This window comes from Rhinatrema bivittatum, chromosome 3, assembly GCF_901001135.1.
Source record: "Rhinatrema bivittatum chromosome 3, aRhiBiv1.1, whole genome shotgun sequence".
Classification (NCBI taxonomy): Eukaryota; Metazoa; Chordata; class Amphibia; order Gymnophiona; family Rhinatrematidae; genus Rhinatrema; species Rhinatrema bivittatum.
Window position 1 is genome coordinate 482345850 of NC_042617.1, and position 15772 is coordinate 482361621.

The 15772-nt window shown below is 40.5% G+C and overlaps 1 protein-coding gene across 4 annotated transcripts in view; it reads left to right on the forward strand.

The window, feature by feature from the left end:
• Positions 1 to 15772, forward strand: part of GCFC2 (GC-rich sequence DNA-binding factor 2) — a 118062-nt gene that overhangs the window by 46204 nt on the left and 56086 nt on the right. For 3 of the 4 annotated variants that reach the window (XR_003855703.1, XM_029596043.1, XM_029596041.1), the window contains exons 7-12: positions 563 to 746; positions 7295 to 7418; positions 9517 to 9549; positions 9910 to 9985; positions 10288 to 10400; positions 11769 to 11968. Coding sequence is in view for 3 of the 4 variants with exons in the window: in XM_029596043.1 (XP_029451903.1) it covers positions 563 to 746; positions 7295 to 7418; positions 9517 to 9549; positions 9910 to 9985; positions 10288 to 10400; positions 11769 to 11968 (730 nt within the window). In the remaining variant the exon portion in view is untranslated. The remainder of the gene's footprint in view (positions 1 to 562; positions 747 to 7294; positions 7419 to 9516; positions 9550 to 9909; positions 9986 to 10287; positions 10401 to 11768; positions 11969 to 15772) is intronic. The other variant, XM_029596044.1, reaches the window with a different exon arrangement.

The following is a 15772-nucleotide window of genomic DNA, read 5'->3' on the forward strand; positions in this document are numbered from 1 at the left end:
TCACCGACTCACGGTAAGCCATGTTTTTCCTGTAATAGGCCATCCACCCTGTTGGGTGTCGACACCTTCCGGTTGAGGATACTGGCGGTCTCCAGCTACTATCAATCGGTCAGGGTAATCCTGTTCATTTAATTGATCGGTCAGCTACAGCTTTTGCAAGGAAGATTACTGAAGTGCTGCACTTCCTGTGGGGGTATATGTACCCGTGCTGACATCAGATCAGTCTCCAACTGCTAGCACGAGCACACTATACCCACTTGTTCTGAGTCCATCTGCATACACTAAGGAAAAGGAGATTATCAGGTAAGTAATCTCTACATTATGTAATTTATGTAAATTATTTGTTAATGCCAAACCTCGCTGTGAGTATTCTGGACAGCAGCTAATAAATCCTTTCTAATAAATAAAATAAATTCTGCACTAGTGATCTACTTTAAACCGTATCTTCCTATATCGGGAGGAAGGAGTTGTGCATATTTAAAATCATTGTGCATGCAAAAGTTGAAAAGCTGCTTGTTTTATAGTTGGTTTATTTATTGTAAATGTATTTTTCTTTTTCCAGATTAAAATCTGTTCAGGAAATTCATCAATCACGTCAAAGGGAATATGAAAAAATTGTTCATGACATTGAAAGCTCCAAAAGCACCATAGAAGGTCTAGAACAATCAAACAGTACTGTGAATTACAGATTTTACAGGAGCATGAAAACGTACATAGAAAACCTGGCAGACTGCTTGAATGAAAAGGTGCTTGAAGTTTGTGTCTCTGTTGACAGAGACCTAGGAAGTAACTCTTTTTACCTATGTGCCTATTTCTTCATTATGGTATACATGGTATTAATATAGACCTTATTGTATATAACATATAATTTAATGTTCATACGGTGCATTTTTGTTTTATATCGATACTATAATACTTTTTGTTTTAGTTGTTACTATTCTTTGACACTGAGTTCAAACGTTTCTTGTAACTATTCTTTTCTAGGCTCAATTTGTACATTGTTCTATTGTTATATGTAAAGCCCCTCCCTTTGTTGGGGCATCTCCTTGTTGGATGTAAACCGGAGTGATTTGTATTTTATACAATAACCTCGGTATATAAAAATTAAAAATAAATTAGCAAGACCAAGCAATGTCTGCTGCAGCTGGCTCCTTTGATACAAGGCTAACTGCATATTCAGCTATTTCAGAGCTTTGTTTTCCTTGTAGTGAAAGTGAATTCTCCAAAGCGAAATTTTGTTCTTTGTCTGAAAAGGGATTCTTGGGAAAATCCACTGAAATTGAATCCTAGGTGATTTAGTTCAGGAGTTCTCATCCCTGTCCTCGGGTTTTCCGGAAATTTGCATACAGAGGAGGCAGAGCAAATCTCACATGCATATTCATTATGAATATACTAAAAACCGGACTGGCTGGGTGTGTCCTAAGGACAGGGCTTATATAATGCAAACTTTATGAAACGAAGAAAAAATAAACATTTGGAAGGAAATTGAACCTGTGTAAAAAGGCAGGTGTGAGAAGCATAATGTTTGCAGAAAGCACTCACTGTTGCCACAGAGCATTCTTGATTTTTCCAGTCTTTTTTTTTTTTCTTCTTCCCTCTGTCACAGCGTATTTGAATTCTGTCACTATTTTGGTTCATGCTGCTTCTGTCAGGCTTTAACAAGCACTCTTAATAAAGTAATATTTCTTCTGAGTTTCCCTTCTTCCCTCTTCACGTCATGACCCCTTGTCCTTGAGAATCCTTTTCCACAATAAAGTGGGATCAGAGATATCCTTAGAGTAAGTTAGGCAGATGTATGGGGCTTATCAGTGAGAGTTGCATGTTGGTATTGACCTGATGCAGACTCTGTAAAATATTTGTTTCCGGACAACAGCAATAGAAGTTGTACAGGTGTACTGTGGATGAAAGAATTGCTTTACGATATTTAAGTGGGTGCACTCAGCAAATAAGGCCTAGGAGTAGGCATCTAGCTGGAAGGTCTGGAGTTGTCTCTCTCTCACCTATATTTATTTATTTACTTAATATGCCACAGTGCCATTTGATAAAAAACATCAAAGCAGTTTGCAAATTAATACCATAACAAATTTAAAACAAAATTGACATCCTAAAAAGCACATTGAACATTTAACCAAACATTTTAATAAATCAATCATAATTAGAAGATCAATTAATAGCACAGGAATATACAGGAAAACCACAGAGTTTGAACTTGCATACAAATCTCCATTGTTTAATCTTCACTGTTTTCCTGTTTAAAAAGCTAGGCTTTTAAGGTTTTCTAAAACTTCACATTTTTTCATTTTCAAATCATTAAAAGAAGTATTCCACAGATAAGGAGCTGCATAAGAAAATGCAGAATGTTGAGTATGCTTCAACCTTATTCAAGTTGGCGAGGGAACTATTAGTAAATCCTGTTAAGAGGACCTTAGAGAATGGGATGCCTTATAAGAGTAATAAATGAAAAATATATTCAGGATAACCAGTAGATAATGCCTTATAAACTAAAGATATTCTAAATTGAATTCTATAAATTAATCCTGCTATTCTTCTTGTGACCTTGAGCAAGCCTCTTCACCTTCCACTGCCTCAGGTACAGACTTAGATTGTGAGCTCACTGGGGACAGGGAAATACAGAGTACCTGAATTAATCCGTTTTGAAGTGACTGAAAGTGGGATATAAATCAATCAAATTTAATTAATTAATGGAAGCCAATGAAGTTTGACTGAAGTTGCTAAGAATTTTTTTGCTTCAAACAGAAGGTGCAGAAGTTGTTTTGCTGAACACGCTAAATATAAGGGGTTACAGTAATTAAGGTGAATTAAGATTAGCAAATCAGTTAGTTTCTAAATCTTTTATTTTCTAAACAAGGTCTGATTCAACAAAGCAACCTTATATGAAAAAACAATTTTTTGTTGATGAATGATGTTTGGTCACTCATGATCAGTTTTTCATCTAAGCTTAGAACATAAGGGCATAAAACGTAAGACTTTCCATACTGGGTCAGACTAAGGGATCCATCAAGCCCAGTATCCTGTTTTCAACATAGGTCAATTCAGGTCACAAGTACCTGGCAGGATCCCAAGCAGTAGATAGATTTCATGCTGCTGCTTCCAAGAATAATAATGGATATCTGCAACTCCACTTTAGTAATGGTTTATGGACTTTTCCTCCTGGAACTTGTGCAAAATGTTTTGAAACACAGCTACACTAAGGGGCGGATTTTAAAAGGAGCGCGAATAGCCTACTTTTGTTTGCGCTCCAGGCGCAAACAAAAGTACGCTGGATTTTAGTAGATACGCGCGGAGCTGCGCGTATCTGCTAAAAACCTGGATCGGCGCGCGCAAGGCTATGGATTTTGTATAGCCGGCGCGCGCCGAGCCGCGCAGCCTACCCCCGTTCCCTCCAAGGCCGCTCCGAAATCGGAGCGGCCTCGGAGGGAATCCTCTAACGCCCTCCCCTCACCTTCCCCCTCCCTTCCTCTACCTAACCCACCCGCCCGGCCCTGTCTACACCCCCCCCTTACCTTTGTTGGGGGATTTACGCCTCCCAGAGGGAAGCGTAAATCCCAGCGCGCCAGCGGGCCTCCTGCGTGCCGGGCCGCGACCTGGGGGCGGGTACGGAGGGCGCGGCCACGGCCCCGGGCCGTAGCCACGCCCCCGTACCCGCCCCCAAAACGCTGCCGACACGCCCCGAAAACGCCGCGACGACCGGGACCGCCCCCGACACGCCCCCCTCGGAGAACCCCGGGACTTACGCGAGTCCCGGGGCTCTGCGCGCGCCGGTAGGCCTATGTAAAATAGGCTTCCCGGCGTGCAGGGCCCTGCTCGCCTAAATCCGCCCGGTTTTGGGCAGATTTAGGCGAGCAGGGCTCTTAAAATCCGCCCCTAATTGCTTTCACCACATCCTCTGGCAACGAATTCCAGAACTTAATTATGTGTTTTCTTGTTAATTTTAAATGTATTACCTAGTAACTTCATTGTGTGTCCCAAAGTCTTTGTACTTTTTGAAAGAGTAAACAACTGATTAATGTTTACTCATTCCATTCCATTCATTTGATATACCTCTGTCATATCTCCCCTCAGCCATCTTTTTTTCTTCAAGTCGAAAAGTTCTAACCTCTTTAGCCTTTACTCATAGGGGAATCGTTCCATCCCCTTTATCATTTTGGTTACCCTTCTCTGTACCTTTACTAATTCTGCTATATCTTTTTTGAGATGTGGTGACCAGAACTGCACACTATACTCAAGATGAGATCGTACCATGGAGCAAAACCAGAGGCATTATGATATCCTCTGTTTTATTCTCCATTCCTTTCCTAATAAGCACTAGCATTCAATCAGGCCGATGTAATAAGACCCGCACTGAAATCAGTGTTGATTTTTCTGCGTGGATTTTTTGCCATGCGTGGCAAAAAGCAGCAGTACAGGATGTAATAATGACTGCATATGCTAATTAGATACGCGCATAAAATCCACCACACCAAATGTGTCATAATAGCGCAGAAACATGCTCTTGGCCCTATGTAGTGAAATGTGCAGAAAACCACAGACACCTATCGGCGTGTGGACACCTGTGACTGATTCTCAGGGTAAAAGCTTTCTTTAAAAAAAAAAAAAAAAAAGAATAAATTAGTGGTCTGGAAGTTGATGTGAACATGGATAGAGCAATATCTCACCCTTTCATGATCGGACTTCGACCACTGGCAAGAGCATGAAATGCAGCACTGTGATTCTGCCTCATTGAGAAGGTGCCTTCTCTCTACCTGTTCCGTCCACTGCTTGGCTGACGGGCAAAAGCATCAAAAAAACTGGTCTCCACACTGGCGCTTTTTACTTAACTCTTGCCCTGACTCAGCCACTAAAACCTCGCATTAAAAAACCTGCACTAATCCGATCTCCCTGCTAGCGCAGCTCCTTGCATTGCCTGTGAATAGATAATCATCTCCTTTGCATGCCATTATCATGCATTCGCACAGGAAAAACCATAGTTCAGTAAGCGTCTTCATACGTGCTTTTTTTCCCTGCGCACTAAACACTTATTACATACTTGTATAAGGCTTTGCATGGGAAAACGTATGTACAAACTCATGACACCTTCAGCACGCTTTATTACATCAGCCCCTATTTGCTTTCTTGGTTGCTGCTGCATACTGAGCAGAAGATTTCAACGTGTTATCGTCAACGTTTTATCAACAATGACACCTAGATCCTTTTCCTGAATGGTGACTCCTAATGTGGAGCCTTGCATTGTGTGGCTATAATTTGGGTTACTCTTTCCTAAGCGCATCACTTTGCACTTGTCCACATTAAATTTAATTTGCCATTTGCATGCCCAGTCTCCTAGTTTTGTAAGGTCCTCTTGCAATTTTTCACAATTTTCTTGTGATTTAAGAACTTTGAATAATTGTCATCAGTAAATTTGATCACCTCACTTGTTCCCATTTCCAAGGCAGTTATAAATATATTAAAACCAATGGTCCACTATTCTTTCTTTGCCTTCCTTATCAATGCTTTGCATCTAACTTGCTAGTGCTTATGCTGTTTCCTATTTTCTTTATTTGAATCCCTTTTCCATTTCTTGAAAGATGTTCTTTTAATGATTATAGCCTCTCTTGCCTCACCTTTTAGCCATGTCTGTAGTCGTTTAGCCTTCCTTGCACCTCTTCTAATGTGTGGAATACATCTGGTCTGGCTTCCAAGATGGTATTTAAAAAAAAAAAAAACGTCCATGCCTGATCTAAACTCTTAACCTTTGCAATTGCTTTGTTTAGTTCTTTCAAAACCATTTTTCTCATTTTCTCATAGTTACCTCTTTGAAAGTTAAATGTTGTTGCAGTATATTTCTTTAGTGCCTTCCTCCAGTTAAGTCAAATTTGATCATGTTGTGATCACTATGGCCAAGTTGCTCCAATGTATTTACCTCTCACACCAAATCCTGTATTCCAGTAAGGGAACACAGACTACTTTAAACATATGGTTTGCTAAATAGGATTGGAATCATTAGCATAATAATTCTCCCACAGTGTGGGATGTTGTATAGAATTTACGGAGATGACATCCAGCTTTTTGTTGCACTGTACCCTACTCTACTCTAAGGGCTCTGTAATTATTGGCATCTCAAATTGCCTACAAGCAATAAGGGACGGGATGCATTCAAACAAGCTGTCTTTGAATTTACGTAAGACAGAAATTCTTTGGATCAGTTGACTTTTTCTATTCCTGATCCTTCCATTTTAAATTTCTGTAAGTGTTTTACCCAACTTCCTGATCCTTAGAGGTAAAAAACATGGGGGTGAATTTTAGATTCAAATAATCGATGAAATTCTATAAGATCTCTGGCTAAAACTGCTTTTTATAAATTAAGACTGGTAGATTAAGACTGAAGTCCTTATATGCATTTGCCTAATCTCAGAACGCTTATGCAAGCATTAGTTTTATCAGGGATTGACTATTATAACTTCTTTCTAGCTTTTCTTACTCAAGTGTTAACAGTTAATTCAAAATGCTGTAGCATGTATTGTATTAGGTTGCAGTTATTGTGATCTTATCTCCCCAATTTTGAAAGGTCTCCACTTTTTTCAGTGGAGAGTGAAATTAAAAATTCAAATGTTTTTGAAAGCCATAAAGAGCAGGGACCCTGGTTATTTGAGATCAGTTTTAACTGGATACTAATCTTCTTGTCCCCTGAAATCATCAACTAAGGTCATATGTACTCCATCTGTCAGAAAATTGTATTTAGCAGAATTCCGAAATAGAGCCTTTTCTGTTAGGGGTCCTGTTTAATGAAATGCTCTTCCTCCATATCTTTGGAATTTGATTTTTGCCCTTTAAGGAAAGGTAAAGGTCTGGTTTATATTCCCCCCCGCCCCCCCCCCCCCCCCCCCCCCCCCAAACTCAGCCCAGTCATTGCAGCAATAATCCTTGGTCAGAGGCTATAAACTGACTCCCTGTAGAACCCAGCTAATGTGATCGCTAAAGTGTGGTTACTAAGTGGTGGTATTGAGAGCTGAGTGAGATTCCCTCCCTTCAGGAGCCTATGGAACGCAACTGTGACATACCTAGCTGGCCCAGGGAATTTATTCCTTTTTGCAGCTTTTGGACTTGATTAAAATGATATTCAGTTATGTGAGAATGGGACATTTCTTGGATGCACACAGTTTTTGCAGTTTGCTGGTTATGCATACATATTTCTAAATGTCCTGTGTGTGATTTGGTTCTGTTTGATTTTTCAGCTTTTCTTTTTGTAATGTAGAAAAACTGGTAAGCTAATAATTTTTCTCTCTGTCTGTTGCAGATATCGCTGATCAATAAGCTTGAATTGGCAATGCAACAACTTATTCAGCAGAAAGCCCATACTCTGTTGATACGCAGGCAAGCTGACCTGCGCAGTGAAGCGGCATGCATTCAACAGTCAACAAGTCTGTATCGATAGTAGTTAATGTTGAAAAAGTTATTTGAATTTTATGTTGAAATATGTTTGGCATTTAGATAATTATATAAATATAATTAGCTCTGAAAGTGTTCTTACCTCCATCTACATAGATATTGGGATCTTCCCTGGAATTTTTCTGATATTGATTTTCTCCAAGGACAAACAGGATGTATAGTCCTCACAGATGGATGATATCTGACAGAACCTAGTCAATGACGATTTCTTCAAAGCTTCTTGAATCTTTTGGCATGCTCTGAGCATGTGCTCTGTGTCCTGTAGCATGGACATCGCATAGGACTCCTTCATTTCTAACTTTTTTGCAGAGCTAAATGGTCAAATGAGTGTCTGTCTGTTCATATGATTTCATTGTGTGGCCTCTGTTGTTTGCCTTATCTCATTTCACTAAGTCGATTTTTCAGTCATGATGGTGTTCAATTTTTTGTGGACTGCCGTGTATATCTGTATTGATGAGTAATATCAATCATTTATTTACCAAAATAGAGTAGTTTGATAACTCATTTTTAATTTTTCAGCCAATGACCTAAAAAGAGAAGAGTGCCCTTAGTGCAGTTGCATCATGTCTATCACAGATCCCCATGATAGATATGTGCTCTGCCTGAGAACAAACAAAATGTCTGAATGTTCAACATGTAGAAAATTAATTCCTAGAGGACATTGTTTCCACCTGTAAATTATGGAAAGTTATTTGGAAAAATTAAGTCCAGCCCATCAGCACTGAAGGGCCCAGAAGCTGCATGAATGCTAGCACTACACTGACTCCGAGGAAATATTGATCTCTTGCGATATAGAGCAGCAGTAGAGACCAGGGAGACAAATCATGAAAGTGAAGGATTCTACTTCCTCAGTACTGACATTGAGTAGTACTGATGCCAGGCAGCAGTCAAAAGCGAAGAAACATTTGTCCATGTCTGCACATGATACTGGGAGCAGGGAGATTCTGGCTATAGTCTCAAATTCACCAAAGCGTTCCCATAGAGAGGTCAACTCACTGCAGCATTGATTTCAGGAATTGCAACAGCCTCCAAAGAACCTTGCTTGCAAGGTTGCTCCTTGATACGCTCTTTTGCTGACCTACATAAGTAATCCTCGGGTGTTTCCCTGGAGGAGAATTTGAATAAGATTTTGTTTTTCTTCATTGCTCTCTATTCACCGTATTTCCAAAGTGTGTGTACACAAAGGATGTTTCTAATTGTACTTGCATTCAATAGAAACAGAGAGGCATTCAAAGAATAAAATATGTTGAGGTCCATATTCAGGTACAGTCTGGCTAGCAAAATTAGCCGGATACACTTATCCAGCTAACTTTGGAGGTATCTTCAATAGTGAAACCGCAATACTGTCTTAAAGTTAGCCGACTAACTATAGCCAGCTAACTTTAGGACAACTGTTTGGCCTGACCAGACTTAGCCAGCTAAGTCATTCAGCTAACTCTGAATATCGGAGTAAGTCGGTTAATTTAATTGGCTAACTCAACTCCTCCCAGTTACTATACATCCATTAGATGAATTGTTTATAGTAAAAAGCCAATCTTAGAATTTTGACAATTGTATTACCTAATTTAGGGGTTGAAAATGTACAAGTATAAATCCTATGTGTTATCTTATCAGTGAAAGCATTTGAGAGAGAGTTTTATACTGGTGCTTTGCCTAGCATTCTTTCTCCTCTCCATAAGGTATGCCGCCTTTATAAATGTAGAATTAATAAAAGACGTTTTTTCCCACAGCTGTTGGCTCTAAGCATATATTTCATTAAACCGCAACATCTGGCTCTGACTTGGTTTGGTGCTGTGCTTTTTAAGCCATACATTTGCCTATGCTTTTTGGCGTCATGGATGACTCTCTGCTTACCTGGCCTGGAATTGTTTTTGAACTTGATTTTGAATTTGGTCTCTTTCGATGAGCTTGGGTGCTAATATTTGAGATGGAGATCTTTATAGATTAGTATCCTCAGGAACATACATCCGAAGGGGCATGTCTTTTCCAGGCATTTCAAAGGGAATGTAAATCTAGTATGGACGTTTTGTGACATTTTTTGAATGGGCTTTTTTTCTTACTTTTCCATAGAAATCCTGAGAAATATCAGTGATGCTGAGAGAGGTAATTTCCGAATGTTTACAAAAATAGGCTGAGAAAACTCGCACAAGGGATGCTAGCGTAGGAAGGTCTGTGCATGCTCAGAAAGCAAAGCTGAACTTTCTGGGCTTTGAGAGAAGAAAAACCCGACTTGGTGCTGTCAGATGACATCATCCATGTTGTGTGGCAGTTTGTGATGCTTGTCCATGGAGAATCTACCATCTCTGTGATTCTAAACAGTTTTCAGAGAAAAGATATTACATAAAATGTAATTACTTATTGTATAAGCAAATGAATATACCAAGACATGTAAACTTTGAAATCAAAAGGAAAAGTACTAAAGGGTTTTTTGTTAATTTTTTATGTAACTTCTCTATTTAATAGGCAACTCTGGAACATCGGTAAATGGTAGTGTGGATATTAATGAGAAAACACATCTGGAAGAGTGTGAGTTCAGAAGGTAACTAATAAGAACATAAGAAATTGCCATACTGGGTCAGACCAAGGGTCTATCAAGCCCAGCATCCTATTTTAATTGGATAAAATGACATGTAGTGATTTTTGTGAAAATATGCAAGGTTAAATGAGCACATAAGTGGTAGTCTGTCTTTAGAATGTAGAATTTTGCTTTGTATTTGTTTTTAAAAGATAGACAAAGATGTAGGGAGGATATATTAGTCCAAACATCCCTAAGTTATTTGCAGCCACCATAAATGTGTTTAAAGTATCCCATCACTAATGAGAGTTTATTATAAAATCCAGGGCTAAACGAAGGCAAGTGAGAGAGAGGTCTGAGCAGGTTGGTCACCATGAGGGGATGTCCAGTGATGATGAGATATCTGTAGAAGAGATGATAGACTTCCAGAAGGGCAGAGGTAATGCTTGTTCATTCATTTCTTTTAGAATAATAATTTTTAAGTCATTAACATTATTACATAATAGTGTAAAAGGATTTTGTAATAAGGTGAATTTTATATTAAAAAAAACAATTTATTGTAGTTATTTTCCTCTGTACTGCATACTTTACTTCTTTTTTCTTTGTTGTATAATTGAAAATTCAATAAAGAAAAAATAATTTAAAAAAATGTATTTACTGTTTTTTTGAGGATAACTTGGGTTTTGAGAAGTCAACCATAAAAAAGTGTACTTTCTTTAAAATGTGTGCCTGCTAAGGAATGTAGCTTGAATTTTGACACTGATCATAATTCAGATCGCATAGGTCTCCTTTTATTCAGATTTGATATCTTTAAAAGCTTATATAGTACATCATTTTTTTTGGTTGGTCCTTTTCAAAGGGTATGACAATCTACAAAGATCTGAAAATATTCTGCCAGCTTTTGTAAATCAAGCCTCTTGTAAATGTAGATACATTGATGATGAATATGATAGCATGACCTTAAAAGCTGATTGAATGAAAGCTGCTGATTGTCATTTAAGGCAACTGCATGTTACCAGAAACTTGTTTTACTTGGCCCAGTAAAATCTAGATAATAAAAATTATTCATTTCTTAGTAAGTTCTGGGATAGTCTAGCTTGTGTTTCACTTGGACACTAACATTAGGTGCTTGCATATCTTGGCCTTTTAATCTTCCCAGTGCACTCTGAATGTGTTGTCATTGCTAGGCAAAGTGCATCCTGTTGCCTTAATGCTGTATTTGTTTCCTGGATAACACTTATTAGGGATTTGGGAATAAGTTTGCATGTAGAGCAATAAATGCTGTCTTGATGTGTGACCATGTAGGTGGCCTCTTTCTTAGCAGAGTAGTACATGAAGAGAATCCTAGAATGTTTGGTGAGGTGGAAGAAAGCTAAGCTGTTTGGGTTTCAGGATCCTCAGGAATCACCACTCTTAGAATGAAATATGCTTTGCAAACAGTTATTGCTAGGTGTGGGTCATGTAAATTATAAACATAATTCATAACAAATATGCCTTTTTCAAATGTATACTTTGTTTACCAGTTCAACTATAAAATATAGTAGGGGTAGGCAACTCTATCTTGGAATGGCACAAACATGTCTGGTTTCAAGACATCCACAATGAATATGCATGAGATATATATTTGCATACAGTAGAGGCAGTACATGCAAATATATCTCATGCATATTCATTGTAGATATCCTGCAAACTAGTCCTGTTTGATACTCTTCAGGGCTGGGGTTGCTGACCTCTGTAATATAATATTTATGAATTAGAGGGTATTCAAAACTTATTTTTTAATATTGTTTGTGTATTTTATTCACAGATGATATTTTGCAGGCATGTCAAACTATTTTTGAAGATGTACTTGAAGACTTTTGCAGCATCAGGTGTATATTGCAGAAATTCCAGGAGTGGAGAGAGAAATTTCCAGACTCCTATTATGATGCTTACATAAGCTTATGTCTCCCTAAACTTTTAAACCCATTAATCAGAATTAAGTTAATAGATTGGAATCCACTTGAGGTAGGTTTACTATTATATTTGGATTTCACTCAATTTAAGTTCACAATTTTATGATCATTTATTTTTCTCTGTCCAAACTTTATTGCAATTTAGTAGAAATTGGCAGAAGGACCATTTGACCTACCCAGTCTGCCTGTTTGCTCTGTTTAAGACTGTATTGGAGCCTTCCTGAAGGTTCATATTGGTGGACCTAGTATTTTTAAAAGAGAGCTGACATATTGTCAAGATTCCACCTGTTATGCAGTTTCCTTGCTAGTAGATAGCATCAACAAGCCTCACTTACAGCCACTCTAGCCGCCCTCTTGCTGATCCCATGACATGACAGTTCCAGCCCTACTTAACCCAGCCTGTCCAGTCCCTCCTTTCCTTTTTTGAGTCACCTCAACTCTTTGACCTGGCCACCTGCGCTTCCTTGCCTTGTTTTCCTGCTTTGTGGCCTACCTTGGCCTCCTTGCCATGCTCTGTGGCCTTTTGGGCCTCCTTGCCTTGTTCTGCGGCCTCCTGGGCCTCCCTGTCCTACCTTGCAACCTTCGGGCCTTCGAGGTTCACTTAGTTAACCTTGTGCCCTATTTGGGCTTTCTTGGTTACTGTTGCTTGTCCTGTCCTTGTCCAGTCCAGTTCTTGTCTTGACCAATCCTATCCTTGTCTAGTCCCATGCTTGTTTGTCCTGTCTAGTCCAGTCCTTGCCCTATCCAGTCCAGCCTGCTTTGCCTTCAGGCCAGTTTGCTTTGCCTCTGCTTCCAGACTGGTATCCAATCACTGACTCCAGCTGGTGCCCCCAGCCTGTGCCTGTATCACCATGATGTTCTCCAGAAGGAAATTCCTCCTGGCCCCCAGAACCCAAGGGCTCCATCTGCTGGGAAGGGGGCTGGTTAGGTAGAAGATAATCTCTAGTGTGCCCTGCAGCCCTATGTTGCTTCTGTGGAGGAGATCCTAGATTCCAGTTTACCGGACCATGACACACACACACCCCTTTTATATATATTATATAAAATGTGAGTACCATATGACTTTTACAATTGTGAATGTGATTTTAATTCTAAAAGTAGTAATACAATGTCACCACTATTCTCAATTCTCCATGAAGAAGGAGATGTTCATTCTAAAAATATAAAGGATATTGCCAAAAAATGTTAGAGGCAATGGATTTATATGTTCTTTGGCACTGAAAATACTGTTACTTTTCCTTTTCTCCAAAACTGAGAAAGAATTTATTATGAGGAATGAAGTCATTTTCATATTTTGGATATCCAAAAAGAATGTGTATGTCACCTTTCTTATTAAAATGATCTCTCTCAAGTCTCTAAGTATGTAAATACTTGTTCTTCGAGGACAAGCGGGATGACAGTCCTCACACATGGGTGACATCATCCAATGGATCCCAGCACAGAAAACTTATGTCAAAGTTTCTAGAACTTTGAGCCTCTCTGAGCATGCTCAAGCATGCATTATACCACACATCCACATGGGGTCCACTCAATCTCTTCTTTTCCGCAGAGCCACGAGTGTTGCGGCAAATTGAGCCTCTCTCTAAACTTAAGTATATTCTTTCATGCTGGTTTGATGTTTTTTGCGGGATTGCATGGTCAATTCAGGTTCCTCCTGGTTCTCCCCTTTTCATAGCCAGGTTTCTTGAAGTTTAGGGGTAAGTTTTATTTCACAGTCGATCCCTGGGAAAGCGATGTGCTTGGTGCACACTGGCCGTCAAGAGCCGCTGCCGTCTATTTCGATATCCTATCCCTTTTGTTTTGAGACATGTCTAGGTTTAAGTGGTGCCCTCGGTGCACAAGGACCATGTCTATCATGGATCCACATTATAGATGTGGGGGCATCTCATAACATTTGGGGTGCAACAAGAACATGCAGATGACCCCAAAAGATATAAGATCCAGCTTGACAAGATGGGACAACTCTTCAGGCTGGCTAAGACTGATCCATCAACATTGTATTGGATATATTCAGGGACCTCTGAGCTGCACTGATGGACACCGAGCCGTTGACAGTTCTGTTGATGTCGACGGTTGCCAGGGATGCCATAGACAGGCCATCTTCTGCCTCCCTCAGGTCGAAGACATGGCAGTCTCAGTACATGAGATCCTTGTGGAGTTTATGATGAGGATGTAGGAACACTCTCTCTGTTCTTCCCATTGATAGGAAGGCAGATACGGTTTAGCTCATCCAGAAGGCTCTCTGATTCAACAAGCATCAGCAACCACACAAGTCTGTGGGTACTCGAATGTGCTCTCTGACCCATTCCTCTGCCCCCCCTGGGGGAAGGATCAGATGACAATGGATGCTTTTGGGAGGAAGGTGTCTCAGGGTGTTATACTCATCACCCACATAGCGGCCTACCAACTTTACATCGGGCAGTATATGTAAGACATCCTGAAGTGGGTGCAGGAGGTGGCCGAGCAGCTGCCTCAACAGTAGCAGGACACTCTTCAGTCGCTGGTGCGTAAGGGCCTGGAGTGCAGAAAATATGGTGTCCAGTCGACCTATGATGTTTTTGAAACAGCATAGAGGATCTCTGCCACAGGGATCATCACCTGTAGACTCGCATGCCTGCGGGCCTTTGATCTCATCAGGAAGTGCAGGATCGATTCACTGCCATGCCATGCATTGGAGAGAATCTCTTTAGAGATGAGGTAAAAGACTGTATGGTCCAAATGCAGGATCACTATGCGACACTCAAGGAGCTCTCTGCTGGCACCCAGGACCTGTCGTCCTCTGTTAGGAGATCCTCTAGATCTGGCCACAGAAAGTCTTTCTTCCACCCAGGGAGATACTATCCTCTGCTTCCTTTACCCCATCAGCAACAGCAGGCCCCCTTACATGTTGCCATCCTCTGCAACAGCAGACCCTCGTAGCCTCAGCCAGTGCTTCAGTCAATGCCGGGGATAAGGTTTTGAATGGATCGCAGGGAGCATAGCTATATCTGCTGAACCCGAGACAAAGGACCCCCCCCCATTCAGGCAGAGGCTACGATTCTATGCGAGCTGGTGGCCCAGTGTAACCTTGGACCAGTGGGTTCTGGCTATTGTCTGTGGAGATTAAACCTATTGAGTACCCCACCAAATTGCCCCCTAGTCCCTATTGGGGACTGTTAGTGCATCAGGAGGTACTTCTCGTGGAGCTCTCCTCCCTCTTAACAGCCAGGGCAGTCGAGCCCATTCCACCAGGGCAAAGGGGTGGAAATTTTACTCTTGATACTTCCTGATTCAAAAGAAAACAGGGGAACTCTGCCCTATCCTAGACCTGAGGGCCTTGAACAAGTTTCTAAAAAAAGGTTTCCCTGGGCACATTGATACCTTTTTTGCGAAGGGACTGGCTATGCTCCCTCAATCAAAAGAACATGTATACTTGCATTAGAGATCTTCCTCTGTCACCAGAAGTATTTGTAATTCATGGTGGTAAAACAGCACTTCCAAGTAATGCATTCTGTCATTTGAGCTAGCATCAGCCCCATGTGTCTTCACAAAATGCTTAGCCATGGTGGTGGCGCACCTTCACAGGCAGGCTGGGAGTCCAAGTTTTCCCCGTCTGACAATTGTCTGATCAAGAGCACCTCTCAGGCAGAGAGGTGCTCTTGAACAGGCACCTCTCAGGTTTCGTTTAACCATCTGGTTGCTGGAGTCATTAAGGCTCATCAACTACCACAAATCCAATCTCAGCCTGTCACTGCAATTGGAGTTCATTGGAAGTTCACTTAGAGAATAGCCACTGCCATTAGCAATGGTTACATGGAATAGACTTAGTTTTTGGGTACTTGCCAGGTTCTTATGGCCTGGATTGGCCACTGTTGGA